Source organism: Cololabis saira, chromosome 3 (genome assembly GCF_033807715.1).
Source record: "Cololabis saira isolate AMF1-May2022 chromosome 3, fColSai1.1, whole genome shotgun sequence".
NCBI lineage: Eukaryota > Metazoa > Chordata > Actinopteri > Beloniformes > Belonidae > Cololabis > Cololabis saira.
The window spans coordinates 30,332,567-30,347,888 of NC_084589.1; the positions used below are offsets into that span (position 1 = coordinate 30,332,567).

At 40.5% G+C, this 15,322-nt stretch overlaps 1 protein-coding gene across 1 annotated transcript; it reads left to right on the plus strand.

The window, feature by feature from the left end:
• The first annotated feature begins 1,290 nt into the window (after positions 1–1,290).
• Positions 1,291–8,557, plus strand: trim35-28 (tripartite motif containing 35-28). The gene is made up of 6 exons (XM_061717190.1): positions 1,291–1,929; positions 5,500–5,595; positions 5,836–6,066; positions 6,149–6,171; positions 6,276–6,394; positions 6,640–8,557. The coding sequence occupies exons 1-6, from the start codon at positions 1,507–1,509 to the stop codon at positions 7,173–7,175; spliced, it is 1,428 nt and encodes a 475-aa protein (XP_061573174.1). The 5' UTR covers positions 1,291–1,506; the 3' UTR covers positions 7,176–8,557.
• The last annotated feature ends 6,765 nt before the right edge of the window (positions 8,558–15,322 follow it).

A 15,322-nucleotide genomic window follows, 5' to 3' on the forward strand; every position in this document is an offset into this window, starting at 1 on the left:
TCCCCGCGTATCCAACGCCGTAAGCTCTGCGTTGGTGTAACGCGGAACCCTAAATCAGCCAGTGTCCGTCACTCATCTGCGTCCAGCAGTTTCCTGCACCAGCAAGACGCTGCTCTCTGCTGCTCCGTTAACACAAAGTAACGATGGATATTCGGAAGTTGTTCAAGCACATTTATGGTTATATTTATTTTTGTTATTTATGTTTTATTTTCTGTTGCTAGATTGTCTGATGGGTGAGGTAGCCCAGACTAAATGTAGCATTGTCTTTGTTCTGCAGCGATATTGCTGCAAAAATGCACTTGAAAGACACTTTTAAATATTATTGTTTGACTGGTATCATTCCACTTGAAATGACTGTCATGTTTAGTGATGGTTTTGAGCTGTATAGATAAAATTAGTTTGAATTTCTATGTTTTAGCCCAGACTAAATGTAGCATTTTCTTTGTTCTGCAGCAATATTGCTGCAGTAAAATTAAAAACTGCACTAATTATGTATAAAGCTAAGAACTATCTTCTTCCAAATTTAATTCAACAATTATTTCATGACAGGGAACGTTGTAAAAGGTATGACTTAAGAGGAAAACTTAAATTGCAACAACAAAGTGTAAGTTCAACTCTTAAAAGTATGTGTGTTTCTGTTGGAGGGGTTATTCTGTGGAACAGCCTTGAAGATGAAATTAAACTTAGTCAAAGTGTCGGTCAATTTAAAAGCAAGTACAGAAACACAGTCTTTGAAATGTATAAAAGGGGAAGGGGAGATAAATTGATGTAAAGAAATGAAATGATTGAGGGGAAGAGGGGCTTAAGGGAGTAACTTTGTGTTGTGGTTGTCTTTGTTATATGTGTGTTGGCGGGGGATGGAAATTAATAAGCTTTGCTTCTGCCATCCCCTTTTCAAACAGTGTTTGTTTTGTTTTGTTATAGTGTCTGTTGTTGGTATTGTTGTTTGTTCTGTTCAATGGTGTCCTGTAACTTTCTGTTCTTGTTTTGTAGTACGAGAGTTGTGGTTTTGTTGGTTTGAAATAAATAAAATGATTGATTGATAAAGCATTTGAAATACACTTTAAATATTCTTGTTTTGCTAGTATCATTCCGCTTGAAATTATGGGAAAATGCATAATTTAGTGTTGAATAACGTGCCAGGCATGTGCACCCCCTCTGATCTGAGATGCAGCCCTAGTCATCATTTTCTAGAACCGGCCCTGTGTCTCCCCCTGGCGGTTGTATTGTGCTGTTTGCATTTTGTCTTTCAATAAAAAAAAAAAAAAAAAAAGTAGAAATGCGGAAACGAGTTTGGAGGAAATACTCGTGCGCTGTCACCTCAAACCAACTCTTCCGAGTTTTGTAATTTAATCTTGTAATAATCATCTTATTTGGCGTGGGGGAGCAAGGGGAGCGCGTAGAGCCGTTTCAAAACAACGCCAGGACAGCTGTTGCGTGTCCAGGGGTTTGTTGTGCGTCTTTTCTAAAAAGCGAAAGAGCCGGGAGCCGGGCCTGTGAGCCGAGATGGAGGTGGACCCCCCCGCAGCCTCGCTGCCCCTGCAGCAGGACCTCACCTGCCCCGTGTGCCAGGCCATCTTCCAGGACGCCGTGCTGCTGCCCTGCTCGCACAGCTTCTGCCGCGCGTGTCTGCGCCGCAGCTTGGAGGCGAAACGCAAGTGTCCCGTGTGCAGGGCGGACACCACGGAGGAGCAGGCCATCCCCAACCGCGCACTCACCGACGCCAGCGAGAGCTTCATCAAGCAGTCGTACAAGAACCAGAGCCAGGGCCAGAACCAGAGCCGGCCCGAAGCGCAGTGCTGCAACCTGCACATGAAGCCGCTGGAGCTGTACTGCGAGAAGGACGAGGAGCCCGTGTGCGTGGACTGTGTCACCCTGCACAGCACGCACAGGCTGCTGTCTATCAAGGATGGCGTGCCCCTGTGCAAGGTAACGTGTTCAAAAGTCAAACTAAACTAAACACCGACATAAAAACACCCCCTTCTTGTTTTACTGAATAAAAAAAAGCACCAGAGAAGATGATATCTGATGCCTGAATTATGCATAAATCAGCCTTAAGTCACGTGTTTCAGGCTCGTTGGATTGACTTCCGGCTTGTGTTGACGCGTTTCACCCATGGATGTGGTTTCACCTCCATAAAATAACACGGCGGCAGGAAAAGTATGTCCACCAGAGGTGTCAAAAGTATTCACATTCATTACTCAGGTAGAAGTATAGATACTAGAGTTTAAAAATACTCCTGTAGAAGTTGAAGTATCAACTCAAGTTTTTTACTCAAGTAAAAGTATGAAAGTACTGGTTTCAAAACTACTTAAAAGTATAAAAGTAAAAGTAATGTAAGGGGGAAAAAAGCCATTAAGGACAAAAGCCATTGAAAATGAATGCATCTTAGTATAATGCAAATATATTAAAGAACCATATATGTGTACTATTGAGCATTAACATGTGTTTCAGAGAGCAGAAGATATGACTAGTTGCCTATAAGTATTGTAATGGTGCAAAAAGTCAAACTTCAGAGGCATGTTATCATTTATCCTAACCTTTATTGGAATGTACATCCAAGTTTAGTTGCAGGAATCTGAGGGAACGGATGTAAGAACAAAACTGGACAAGAACATCTGTGTCACAACCACAACCAAATTCACTCTATCCGGATGGAGCAATTTAACTGGATAGTTTTTTTTAAAGGCCAAAATGAAATAGAGTAACAAGGCTGTTTTTAAAATGTAAGGAGTAAAAACTACAGATAATTGCGTGAAGATGTAAGGAGTAAAAGTAAAAAGTTGTCTGAAAAATAATTACTCCAGTGAAGTATAGATAACCAAAATTTCTACTTAAGTAAGGTAACAAAGTATTTGTACTTTGTTACTTGACACCTCTGATGTCCACTCTTTTGGAATGAAATTGGCATAAAAATGTGATCTGATATTCATATAAGTCACAATACACAGACACTAAAACATTCGTTGTCTGTCTTTGTTGAATACACAATAAACATTAACAGTGCTGAAGCAAACTGTAGGCAAAGCTATAGACTACTAGATTATATTTCTGAAAGCTGATTGGAGCCAGTAGTCTGCACAGTTAATGAAAATAATGTGGAGGTGGGGTTTAGATCAACTTTGATCAATAAGAAAGTCAACCACTAGAAGTTTGCTCTTCACAATAATCATCTGCTGATGTGACCAGCTGAAGTATTTGACCTGCATAAGGCTCAGAAAGGATACAGATTAACTTCAGAGTCCACTAATCCACCAGTACATATATCGGCGGGAAGTGGAGACAGTTTATTGCCGTTGTGATAATTCTTGGATGAGGTTTTGCGACCAGGATAACTCCAAAAATAACAGAATCCTCAATGAGGTAAAGAAGAACCCCATAGTAACAGCTACAGGCTTGAAGACTTACCTGCACAGGTACCTAGTCTTGAGTGTGCCTCAAATTAGTCACTGGAAAGGAGTGTCCACACAAGAACTTCAGAGTTGAAGCTGCTAATCTAAAAAAGAAACATTCCTGAAGTTTGTCCTAAAAGGAAAAATAAAAGGCACGTTTGGAAAATGTTTTTAACTCGACGGAACAAATAGTTTGGGAGCGACCCTCATCACTACATATGACACCCAGGTTTCAAGTTACCAACACGTGATCATGAGGGGAAGATAAATTCCAGTGTTTTCATAAGAATGTTTTCCATCAGTGTTATTCAAGCCAGGTTCGTCAGGGTCCAACATCCTGCATGCTTTCCAGATGTTTCTCAGTTCCAAAATAAGAGATTCTGATGATTGGATCACAACTGGCTCGTGACTGCCATATCTACGCAAAGCCTGTCAGTGGTTCAGTAATTTAAACCAGGTGTGTTAGAGCAGAGCAACATCTCAAACGTGGAGGACAGTGGGCCCTGAGGAGCAGGGTGGAAGAACGCTGCCCTATGAGATGATACAAATGAATTAACAAATATTCGTATACCGTTGTTTTCAGGCCAAATGCTCAGTTACAATATAACCAGATCTTATATGAATTTGGTTAAATGGTCAATTTTAACTTTGTCCTGCACATAATGATGTAATAATACTTTTATTCAAAAGCTTTGTCCTTGGACACAGTATTTATTAACACGTAACTGAGAAAACCGGCTATTACAATAACCTAAACGTGATGAAAGAAAAGCATCAACAATAATAATAATAATAATAATAATAATACATTTTATTTGTAAAGCAATTTTCATAAAATAATCTCAAAGTGCTAACATAAACAAAAAGGAATAAAATCAAGACACATGAAAGACCAGAAGTAAAAGCATAAAAGCACAGAAACGATAAAAACATCTATAAAAGACCAGGGAAAGCCTTCCTGGGAAAGCCTACAGCCAACAAGCATCTCCAACTCAGATTTTGACGATAATTTATAAAGTTTGGCAATATTTCTAAGATAAAAGGAGCAATTCCTGATTAATACTCTACAAGGACGTTCCAAAGACATGGCAGAGTAAAAAACAACACCAAGGTTTGGGAGGCTTAGCTGGACAGACGGGCGGACTGTACCGAGGTGTTGTGTTATTTCAGTTATTTCTGCATTTAGTTTTAAGTAGTTATCACGCAGGAGGCAAAGTTGAGCGGAGAGTATGGGGAAAGAATGCTAACCTGGACTTTCTAAAAGACTCAGAGACGAGAGGAAAGCAAACGGCTCTATTGATAAAAAGAACAGTCCTAAAGCAATATTTAATGCACATTGATATCATCATATATTCACGATTGCAGCGTAACGACGTACTGTGTTGTGTAATACCGCCAGCCCAGGGTGGCCATCTGAATCTTCCCACTGAAGTTTAGCAGCAGAACAATGATCGTAATCATGGAAGTACTTCCTCCACAGAATGACTTCAGATGAAGAAAATCTATCTTTTTGGAGTGTCGGAGTGAGAACCCAGACCGTAACCCCACATAGACGCTGTGATGAACTCAAAGGAGCTTTCTCACACGCCATCCTCTTAATGCATCTGAGCTGAAGCAGTTCTCTAAAGAGGGATGATTTTAAATAATCCTCCCAATTCTAGCGCAAGTCTGATCTAGAGATGCCAAGAACACTTCCTTGAAGTCACTTTAAGGTTTTACCAGCTATTAACGCCAATGGTTCACTTACTTTTTCCTCCAGCACTTTACGGCAAATTAATGCGAGAAACCAGATTGCACACTTTTCTTGCCATTCTGTTTCCATCTATTAAGATAACACTGTATTTTTTTTAACTTCTTCTATTTAAACTGTCAAATATTTGTTGTTGCGTTCCTACTAATGTATCTTAAACTTGATATTCACACACCTTGAAATCCATTTCAGTCCATACCATGACTACTTGCACCACTCATGACCACATTCACATGACTTCACCTTCTGACATGATTGATTCACTAATGCAGACACGAGCTTGGGTATTACCCAGACACTCTTGCATAATAGTGGTCACTCGTCTAATCCTCTGTTGCTTTGTTTATGCTTTTGCAGAAGGAGCTTAGCTTCCGAGTCCAAATATTTGAGAAGAAATTGGAAACATACAACAAGATGGTGCATAAATTAAGCAATGGAGTGGAATACGTCAAGGTAAAGGCGCTGTCATGTGTCATGGTGTAAATATATTTTAGTGTAAATATTGATATATCTGAGATTATTTGGATCTTCAATGCAAATAAAAATGAAAGTTGATAAGATGTAGACTGATGTATTTTTGGATGCAGTTTTTTTTTTTTAGCACACTCAAAGGTAGAGTTGTATAGTTGATACATGATAAACAAGAAGACATCGCACCACCTTTCATCAACTTTCTTCTCCGGTTTAACACAGTATCAGGCTGGGCAAGCAGAGAAACAGATCAAGTCAGAGTTCGAGAGACTCCGCCAGATGCTCTACACAGAGGAAGCACTGTGTCTGAGATCGCTGGCGTCTGAGGAAGAGGATAAAATTAACGAGTTGGAAATGTGCATCATCAATACAAAAGATGACATTGCTGATCTGAAAAAACTCATTGACTGTTTGAAGAAAGAGATGGGCGACGACGATCTGCCCCTTCTGCAGGTAAGAAAAAGCATCTCATCTTCTCTTTCCATCTGTGTTTAATTTGCACCAACTAATTCCAGCTTTTTTCTGTTTATTAAAGAAATTCCGGGAGTTGAAAAAAAAGTAAGTCTCTGCTAAACTCATTTTGAATCAGATGTTTGTTGAATTTGCAATTAAAGATCCCTTTTATGCAAATTTCTGTTTTTCTAAATCTGTTTCTGCTGCAGAGCCCATTGGACTGAGAGTGATCCTAACTTTCATTACGACTCCCTGTTGCAAATGGGCAAGCATGTTGGTGGCCTGAGCTTTAACATCTGGAAGAAGATGAAAGCCCATGTCAAATACCGTGAGTAAATTACACCATGAGAGTTGGTAATGACATCTGATATTAAGGACTTAACTTGTTTTAGCACAGTTCAATTCAATTAAAAGTAAATCAATTGACAACTAAAAAGGTAAGGTTGGTGTAAAATCCCAGAACCCTGAAGTGTTGGTGCAAAATATTAGCTACTTTTAAAAAGATTGTCATAATATTCATCCAATGTTTCCAGAAGCGATAAGACAACATGCCATGTCTTCCTGTGTGTACAGAGCCAGTGGTGCTGGACCCGAACACAGCCTCTCCGTGGCTCTCCTTGAGTCCTGACCTCACCAGCGTGGTGGGAAGCCCGGAGCGGTTGACTGTCCCCGACAACCGGGAGCGCTTTGATCCCTGTGTCTTTGTCATGGGTGCGGAGGGTTACACTTCCGGCAAACACAAATGGGATGTCGCTGTCGGCGAGAACCCTAAATGGACTTTAGGAGTGTGCAAGGAGTCTTTGGTCCGTAAAAAGAAGTTCACTCTGTCAACAAATCGAGGAGTGTGGGCCATGACCTTGAGCAAAGGGGTGTACACCATGAGCACATCTGAGCGCACAGAGGTGAAAGTGCAGCAGCGACCTGAAAGCATTCGCATCAAGCTGAATATGGATAAGGGAGAAGTGTCCTTTTGGGATGGGGCGAGCGCAAAGCACTTGGTCACACTTGAACACAAGTTTGAAGAAAAGATGTTTCCATTTTTCGGCCCAGGGCTTCACACTTCTCCGATGGTTCTGCCTGCAGGAAAAATAGCTATACACACATCGTGAAAGGCCAGCCTATTGTAAAGCTATACAGTATAAAAGTAAAACTTTTTATTCTTTCATCACTTTTTAAAAGCTAAATCAGCATCAAACCGCTATGACCAACAAACAAGTAAAAATGATTGAAGAATATTAAGTGTGCCAAAGAAAACAGAGTAAACGTCAGAATCAAACATGAAAGTGACGGAGATGTCTAAGATTGATTTTTAGAAAGCATGTTGTAACACGACGAGCCTTTCAACCAACTTTAAACCAGGCCAAAGAAGAGAGGCAAAGTAAAATGTCTTCTGGTTAAGCACTGATGATGAATGGGAAATTTAATTAGTAGGAAATGTATCTCAACCTGTAAAAAATATTTACAACCTTAATGTTGTTGCTAAAGTAATTTGAATTGACCAGTCTCTTCTCAATTTACTATCGAAAGATAAACCAGGATAAAAAAAAAAAAAAAGAAGAAATAGGGTGTGGGGGGGCTGGCTGACTGGCTGGCGACCCGACCCAACCCACCAAACCATAAATATAACCATACCCTCTCCACGACGAAGAGAGGGTGTGTGCTTATGCAGATAATGTTGGGGTATGTTTTCTTGGTCTGCACAAGAGAGAAAGAGAAGCAGGAGTTCTCTGTGTTTTGTTTCAGATATCGGCAAATGTGACAACATCCAGAAATCTCTTACCGTGCCTTTAAGGGTGTGTTCATAGTTAAATCTGTTATGTCTTTGGGGGCTTCACATCTACCAAAGTTTTTATCTTTGGCTATTTAGGGTAATTTTTGTTTTGAATCGAGATTAACTTTCTTTATGCTTAAAAAAACCAACATCCTAATCAATTGTTTTATTATGTCGCACAAGTTGATTTTAATCAGACATGGTAATCTGGGTTGCATCTATCGGACTTTGGGGTTTGCTTATCAGTTGATACCGATCTGGTGCCATTGTTGAATTAAGAAGCTGCGTACCTCGTTGTGAGGAATCAGGCTTTATTGTACATCTTTTTCCAAATTAAACAATAACTTCTTAGATACAACTGATATTTATTTGTTAAAAATTAAAGCAATTCTACACAGGCAGCAGTAAATGGTCGTTAGTTCAAATACCAAATAAAATAGAAACAAACTTAACTAAAATGTAGTAGATTAAACTACATGTGTGGACGTCATTCATTAGAAGTTATTGCAATTAATTATGGATAGGTTAATGGATGGGTTCATTTTCTGATGACCAATAAAGATATTTTGTTAATATCGGGACTGACATCCAGTCCTGATATTGAATCAGTGCAAGGCGATATTAGAAAAAACATTTTTTTTGTTATTACCTTGATTAAATCTTTATTCAAACAAAAAAAAAATAAACACTTTAAGATATGACAATCTCTTTTGTGTTCTTGAAAGACAGGTGCAACTTGGCACATGTATGTATGTATGTATGTATGTGTAGAGCCTGTACCAATAGGCTATACTCAGGGCAACAGGGTTGGTTTTGTTTGGACGCGTGCTTCAATTTGATGCAAACGCTCAGACTTAGGATCCGGGTCGGATATGCCAATCCATTTATTTTGTAATCAGCAGTAGTCAAAGCAAAAGTAATTTCAATATTTAAACTAAACATAAACTTATGACAGAACGCCACTCTCTGTCTTACACGTCTTGCACGGTTGCACGGTCAAAAACTGTTTGTCTTCCCTCTGTCGCACCTGCCTGCAATTACCACCCAGGTGGCTTATAATGGTTACCAGGACAACCACCCACCATGGCTGATTGACTGGCTAATCATGACGTAACAAAAAGGGGGTATGACAACTCATATTCAGCTAAATAAATAAAACAATAAATCAAAGTATTTTGGCTCCAACACACCGGCCCCTAATTGAGAACTGCAGGATGCCGTGAACAATTCAATATTTACACAATGGAGCCAATATTCATAAAGAAAACTCAAAACAAAAACAATCCTCTCGTAGAGGTTTAAGTGTCTGCTGCTTGAATCAAGCAGAGCTTGGTTCCTGGTCCGACCAGTTACTGGTTCTCGTCTTTAATTCTCTGTTGGATGATGTCTTCCAGCTGTAGTGTGGTTTCTTCAGTAATGGCAGGAGCCATCCTTGCTGTCTGCTCAAACTCCACATCTTCCTCAAGCATGCTGTTCCCAGGATGGGTGTGTGCCGTCACCTTTCCCGACAGCTGCCATGGCTTCTGTGTGAGAGCTGCTTTCTTCAGCTCCTCCATTTTATGCCACATCTTTTCTTGCCGCTTCTCAAATGAAGACTTTACTTCAGGCTTGTCTGTGGTTGGTGCTTTTCCTCCAAAAATGTCCATGTCATCATCATCATCCTCTTCACCATCATCAGAAGGCAGGTCCCGAAAATAGTCCAATTCATCCTTGAGCTTCCTGGTGAAGTTTCTGTCAATTTCCTTTTCCTTTCGGTCCCAGTTTCCCTTCCCCCCAAAGGGATCAACGCGGGAAACCTCAATGTAACGACCCCCTATGTAGTCTTTATTCTTCTTCTTTTCCACTTCTTCAGAGCGTAAATCTACATAGACGTAACCTGTTCTATTCCCACTTTCATTCTTGCCAATCCTGACTGCTATAGGCTTCAGCGGGGGCATGAATTCTCTGATTAGTTGCTTTTTAACACTGAACGGGATTCCTCTGGGCTTCACTGTTAAACCTGTCGTCGGCTCCGTCTCCTGTTTGGCCGTTTTCTTCACTTTGCTCTGCTTCTTATCAGCGGCAGGGTTAGTTTTTGAGATGGTTTCTCTGTCACTGCTCTCATAGGCACTATCCGGTTGCTGAACAGGATCGCCATCCTCTTTTTCATCATCACCGTCCTTCATCTCATCTGCCTCCTCTTTGGTTTCCTCTGATTTTGTCATCTTAAAGTCATGGTTGTACTGATTTTGTAGCAACTCCTTCAGGTGTGTTATGGAGGTCCTGTTGACATTAACACTTTCATGCTGCTCACTGTAGCTGGAAAGGGGACCATTAACGACCCACCCCAATAGGGTCTTAATGGCGTATGGCCCACTGCCACGACTGTTCACAACTTCCCACGGTTCAAGTAGTTTAGAGGCATTGGTACCAATCAATAGCTCAACGTCAGCTTGAATGCGTGGGAGAACAACCCCATTCAAATATGGCCACTTAGCCAGCTCCTCTTCATTAATCATGTTTCTGGTTGTCACAGGCATTTTATTTTGGGTGTAAACCGTTTGCTGTTCCATTAGCATGGCTGTGATTTCATTTTGCTTTTGCAAAAGGTCACATACAGTTGAGGTTTCATTGGGTTGAGAAGAAATTTGAGGCTTTGTCACAGCATGGTTAAGGTAAGTAGTGGGTTCATTGGCCGATGCTGCATTCCATGGTAAGTATTGTTGGTCAGATGGATTATTGGATGGTGGTGGTTGTTCTTGTCGAGGTGGCTGTTGCGTTTGTATGCAGGCTTGCTGCTGCAATGGTTCTATTTGAGTTGGAGTAGGTGTTTGGATAGATGGTTGTACGGATGGTACATACTCTCTGGCTAGGGGGTTGAATGAGACTGAAGGTTCTTTTGGTCTGGCTCCTTTCCTATAGTATGAGTCCATTCCATCAGAGTGTGTCCGTGAAGGGGTTGGACTAGGAGATTGTAGAACTGCTATTTTGGCATTTGCAGCTGCCAGTTGTGCATCCATTTCCATTTTCTCCTTTTTCTTTCTTAACGTTTCCCTTTTTTGTGACATTTCCCTGTGCAGCCTTTCCTCCTCTTCCTCAATGGCATGCTTTTCTTGTAGTGCTGCAGCACGTATGGCTAGGGCAGCTCTCTCTGCCTCTGCCTGCCTGCGAGCTGATGAGGTGCTGGACCTGCTGGACCTGCTTGTTGCAGACCTGGTGTGACTTTGATGAGTGGATTTTCTGCTTTCAACATTTGAAATGCTGTCATTGGGACAGATTTCATCCTCATCACTTTGCAGCACACTTTCGCTGCTTTTGGTCCATTCATTCACCTCCTCAATGAATTCATTGACGTTTATCATTTTGGCTTGGAACCATATATCATGTTTTCTCTGTTCTTCTGGAGGGATTAGTGGCAACAGAGCATTCTGTGCATATCTAGCATTCTTGCACAGGTTAAGATATTTCCTGAATTCCTCTTGAACTTCTTGTTTGCATCCTCTTCCTCTTTGCATTAACTCTCCAATTGTTTTCTGCAAGTGGGATGCTTTGGTGAACTTAGATTTTCTATCCTTTTGCAGTGAGTCGATTTTCTCCATTAAGGCCTTGGGGGTTAATTTTATCTTTCGTTTTGTGACAACCTGTGATCCAGTCTGTGATTCATGTTCACTGTGAGCACTGCGACCTGTTGTGGTCACATCGGACTGTTTTTCACCCTCTGAAGGTTCAACCATTATTTGCATTGCATTACCATTAGAGCGCATAACGTGCGCGTCAGCCACAGAGGGCTCTCCATACACGTTTGGCTCAGTTTGAACCAGAACACCATTATCTGACTCATTTGGACCCAGAACACCATTATCCGAGTACATCTTGCAATACAAAAAACCAACCAACAGTGTAAAAAGTAAAACAGTACCTTTGCTATTTCAGTAAAACCCACAGTTGTTCATCACAGTTAAACCCAGTTTATTAATTCCAAGTCCTTGAAACCATAAAACCACCAATGCATTGGATTTATACCAGAGCGCTCGTTTTTGAACCTCTTTTTTTTCTTTTTTCAAAGTACCCTTTGTGTGCACACAGTGTTTTACTATATGGCCATCTAACCAGCTGGTAGCGCGCTACATACCTTGATGTGTATGCATTTCTTCAGACCGGTCCACTTTGAGCTGGTAGAGGCTGCCAATGCCACGATCAAGCACCAGGATGCTGAGGTGATCCTCCAACTCCTCCGAACAGCGTGTAATCCCCCCGCTTGCCGCCGCGTAGAGGCGGGGATCCAGCCAGGCTCTGCTCCAGGCTCTCCTCCGAGCAGCACGTAATCCAACCACGACGCCGCCGGGTAGAGGCGTTGATCCAGGCTCCGCTCCGAGCAGCGCGTAATCCAACCGCGATGCCGCTGGTAGAGGCGGTATCCAGGCCAGGCTCTGCTCCAGGCTCTGCTCCGCGCAGCGTGTAGACCCTCTGCGGTGCCGCCGGCAGCCCGGGTGGTGCGCTGCGCTGCGCTGTGGCCCTCCGAACGCCGCGTCTCAGCAGCGGCTGTGGCGTTGTCCTGCACACTTAGAACCCCTTCCAATGCAGGTTTTGCTTTCAACTATAGTCCGTTCCAAACGAAGACTAAAGTTTCTTTGACAATAGTCCGTTCCAAACGAAGACTAAAGTTTTTTGACAATAGTCCGTTCCAAACGAAGAGTATAGTTTTTGACAATAGTCCGTTCCAAATGAAGACTAAAGTTTTTGACAATAGTCCGTTCCAAACGAAGAGTATAGTTTTTGACAATAGTCCGTTCCAAATGAAGACTAAAGTTTTTGACAATAGTCCGTTCCAAATGAAGACTAAAGTTTTTGACAATGTAGAGCCTGTACCAATAGGCTATACTCAGGGCAACAGGGTTGGTTTTGTTTGGACGCGTGCTTCAATTTGATGCAAACGCTCAGACTTAGGATCCGGGTCGGATATGCCAATCCATTTATTTTGTAATCAGCAGTAGTCAAAGCAAAAGTAATTTCAATATTTAAACTAAACATAAACTTATGACAGAACGCCACTCTCTGTCTTACACGTCTTGCACGGTTGCACGGTCAAAAACTGTTTGTCTTCCCTTTGTCGCACCTGCCTGCAATTACCACCCAGGTGGCTTATAATGGTTACCAGGACAACCACCCACCATGGCTGATTGACAGGCTAATCATGACGTAACAAAAAGGGGGTATGACAACTCATATTCAGCTAAATAAATAAAACAATAAATCAAAGTATTTTGGCTCCAACAGTATGTATGTATGTATGTATGTATGTATGTATGTATGTATGTATGGTATGTATGGTATGTATGGTATGTATGGTATGTATGTATGTATGTATGTATGTATGTATGTATGTATGTATGTATGTATGTATGTATGTATGTATGTATGTATGTATGTATGTATGTATGTATGTATGTATGTATGTATGTATGTATGTATGTATGTATGTATGTATGTATGTATGTATGTATGTATGTATGTATGTATGTATGTATGTATGTATGTATGTATGTATGTATGTATGTATACACATTGTTCACAATGTATATGTACGTTGTGTTTTAATAACATAAACCACTGGTCCAATGTTTTAGAAGACCCTGATTTTTACAGTTTTTCAATTCAATTTATTTGTATAGCGTCAGATCATAACAAAGGTCATCTCATGATGCTTCACCACTTGAAAAATAGATAAAAGTGATCAGATATAACACATCATAGCATAATGTATAAAAACATAAGCATCAGAAAAAGATAAATAGAAATTCAAGCTGTTCGAGTCTGTTTCGAGTAGCTTCAAATGGTGCTGAACTGACAAAATAATGTACATTTCAGAATTATACATCAGTGTGTGGCATCAAGTGTCAATCATGGAGGAGGAAGCATGATGGTTTGGATGTTCTGGATCCAGGGCCAGTGGCTCATACAGAATGAGGGGCACTCTGAACCAAAACGGTCACAACATTCTGCAGTACCATGTATCTGGTATGCACCTAGGTGGTCAGGTGTTCATCCTACACCCAGATATTGACCCAAAACAACTCCAAGCTATCTACCTGAGGATACTCCCCGAACTCCTGCACCTTGCTCTTCCCCAGGTCATAAGGTTTGGCTCTCTTCCAAACACATTCCCATCCATACTGATTCCAAGATGTTCTGACACCATTACTTGGGCCCTTTTGAAATTCTACAAGTCATAACACCTTTGGTGGTGAAATTGAAGCTGCCCAGGTCCATCCCTCCTTCCATCTGTCTCAACTCAAGCCAATGGAAAATGGCATTGAGCTGTTGAGTTCATAAGTTATTTTTGTCAGTTTTACTACAACTTCAGCCTACAGTCATGGCCTTTGAGGCACAAATATGTTTACAAGTTTTCTACAGACTTTGCACTTTTGTTATTGCACTAAAAATGTGCACTATTACAGAATGGATGTTCTTCTTTCTTTCTATTGTTTTATATACGGTACATGTATACTATTTTAAGTTAAGCAGGACAGGTTTCTGTTGAAGAAAGATACTTATTTTATTCAATTCGTTTTGGTATTTTTTATTAAAGTGAATTGCTGGATAATAATTTGTTTTCCATGTGTTCATGGCATTCAAAAATCAGCATCTAATTCAATTCAGGTTCGAGTCAAATAGTTAAAAAATCGTTTCACTCAAAAAAATGGGCAAAAAAAATTCACCATCGGCCGGCCCTGCAGATGAGGTGTCCCTTATTTACTTTTCACGGAGTTGGCAACGCTATTTAGGACCCTGTGATCGGGCTGCTTTTCCACAATTTCTATCCAGATGTTTAAACGTCGCCCGTCTCCGCTGGGTGGCGGTGTGGCCCGAACCACAGGCGACTCTCCTTTGTGTTGCCAACCACCGGTTACTTCCACATCCAGCCACAAACATCAACATTTAGCAGATGCAAACAAATGTTTCCTCGAAGGAATTTTGTACTTTTGAAATGTTAAATAAAGTTTATTATAAAAAAAAAAACAAAAAAAAAAAACAACAACATCAACATTTGGTCTGTAACGGTATTCAAAGAGTCGTAGAGTCGTGTCGAATCTGTTAACATGTTAGGTTTCTTGTCAGGTTGGGTGTCTTGCTGTCAAGCATTTCATTTTTGCATATTATGGCGGTCGGACACAATAGGCTATACAATATTATATATATACAAAATTATTATATTAATATTAAAAAACTCAAATATCCTATCTCAAAAAATTAGAATACTCTGGGAATCTTAATCTTAAACTGTAAACCATAATCAGCAATATTAAAATAATAAAAGGCTTGCAATATTTCAATTGATTTGTAATGAATCCAGAATGTATGACATTTTCGTCTTTTTTAATTGCATTACAGAAATCGTAGAACTTTATCACAATATTCAAATTTTCTGAGACAGTCCTGTATGTATGTATATATATATATATATATATATATATATATATATATATATATATATATATAAAATAT

What these genes read in the sequence shown, in the direction of transcription:
- trim35-28 (XM_061717190.1), top strand. Translation starts at nt 1,507, where the DNA reads ATGGAGGTGGACCCCCCCGCAGCCTCGCTGCCCCTGCAGCAGGACCTC. An exon ending in TTCCGGGAGTTGAAAAAAAA is followed by an intron (nt 6,172 to 6,275) that starts GTAAGTCTCTGC and finishes TTTCTGCTGCAG; the next exon opens with AGCCCATTGGACTGAGAGTG. An exon ending in GAAAGCCCATGTCAAATACC is followed by an intron (nt 6,395 to 6,639) that starts GTGAGTAAATTA and finishes CTGTGTGTACAG; the next exon opens with AGCCAGTGGTGCTGGACCCG.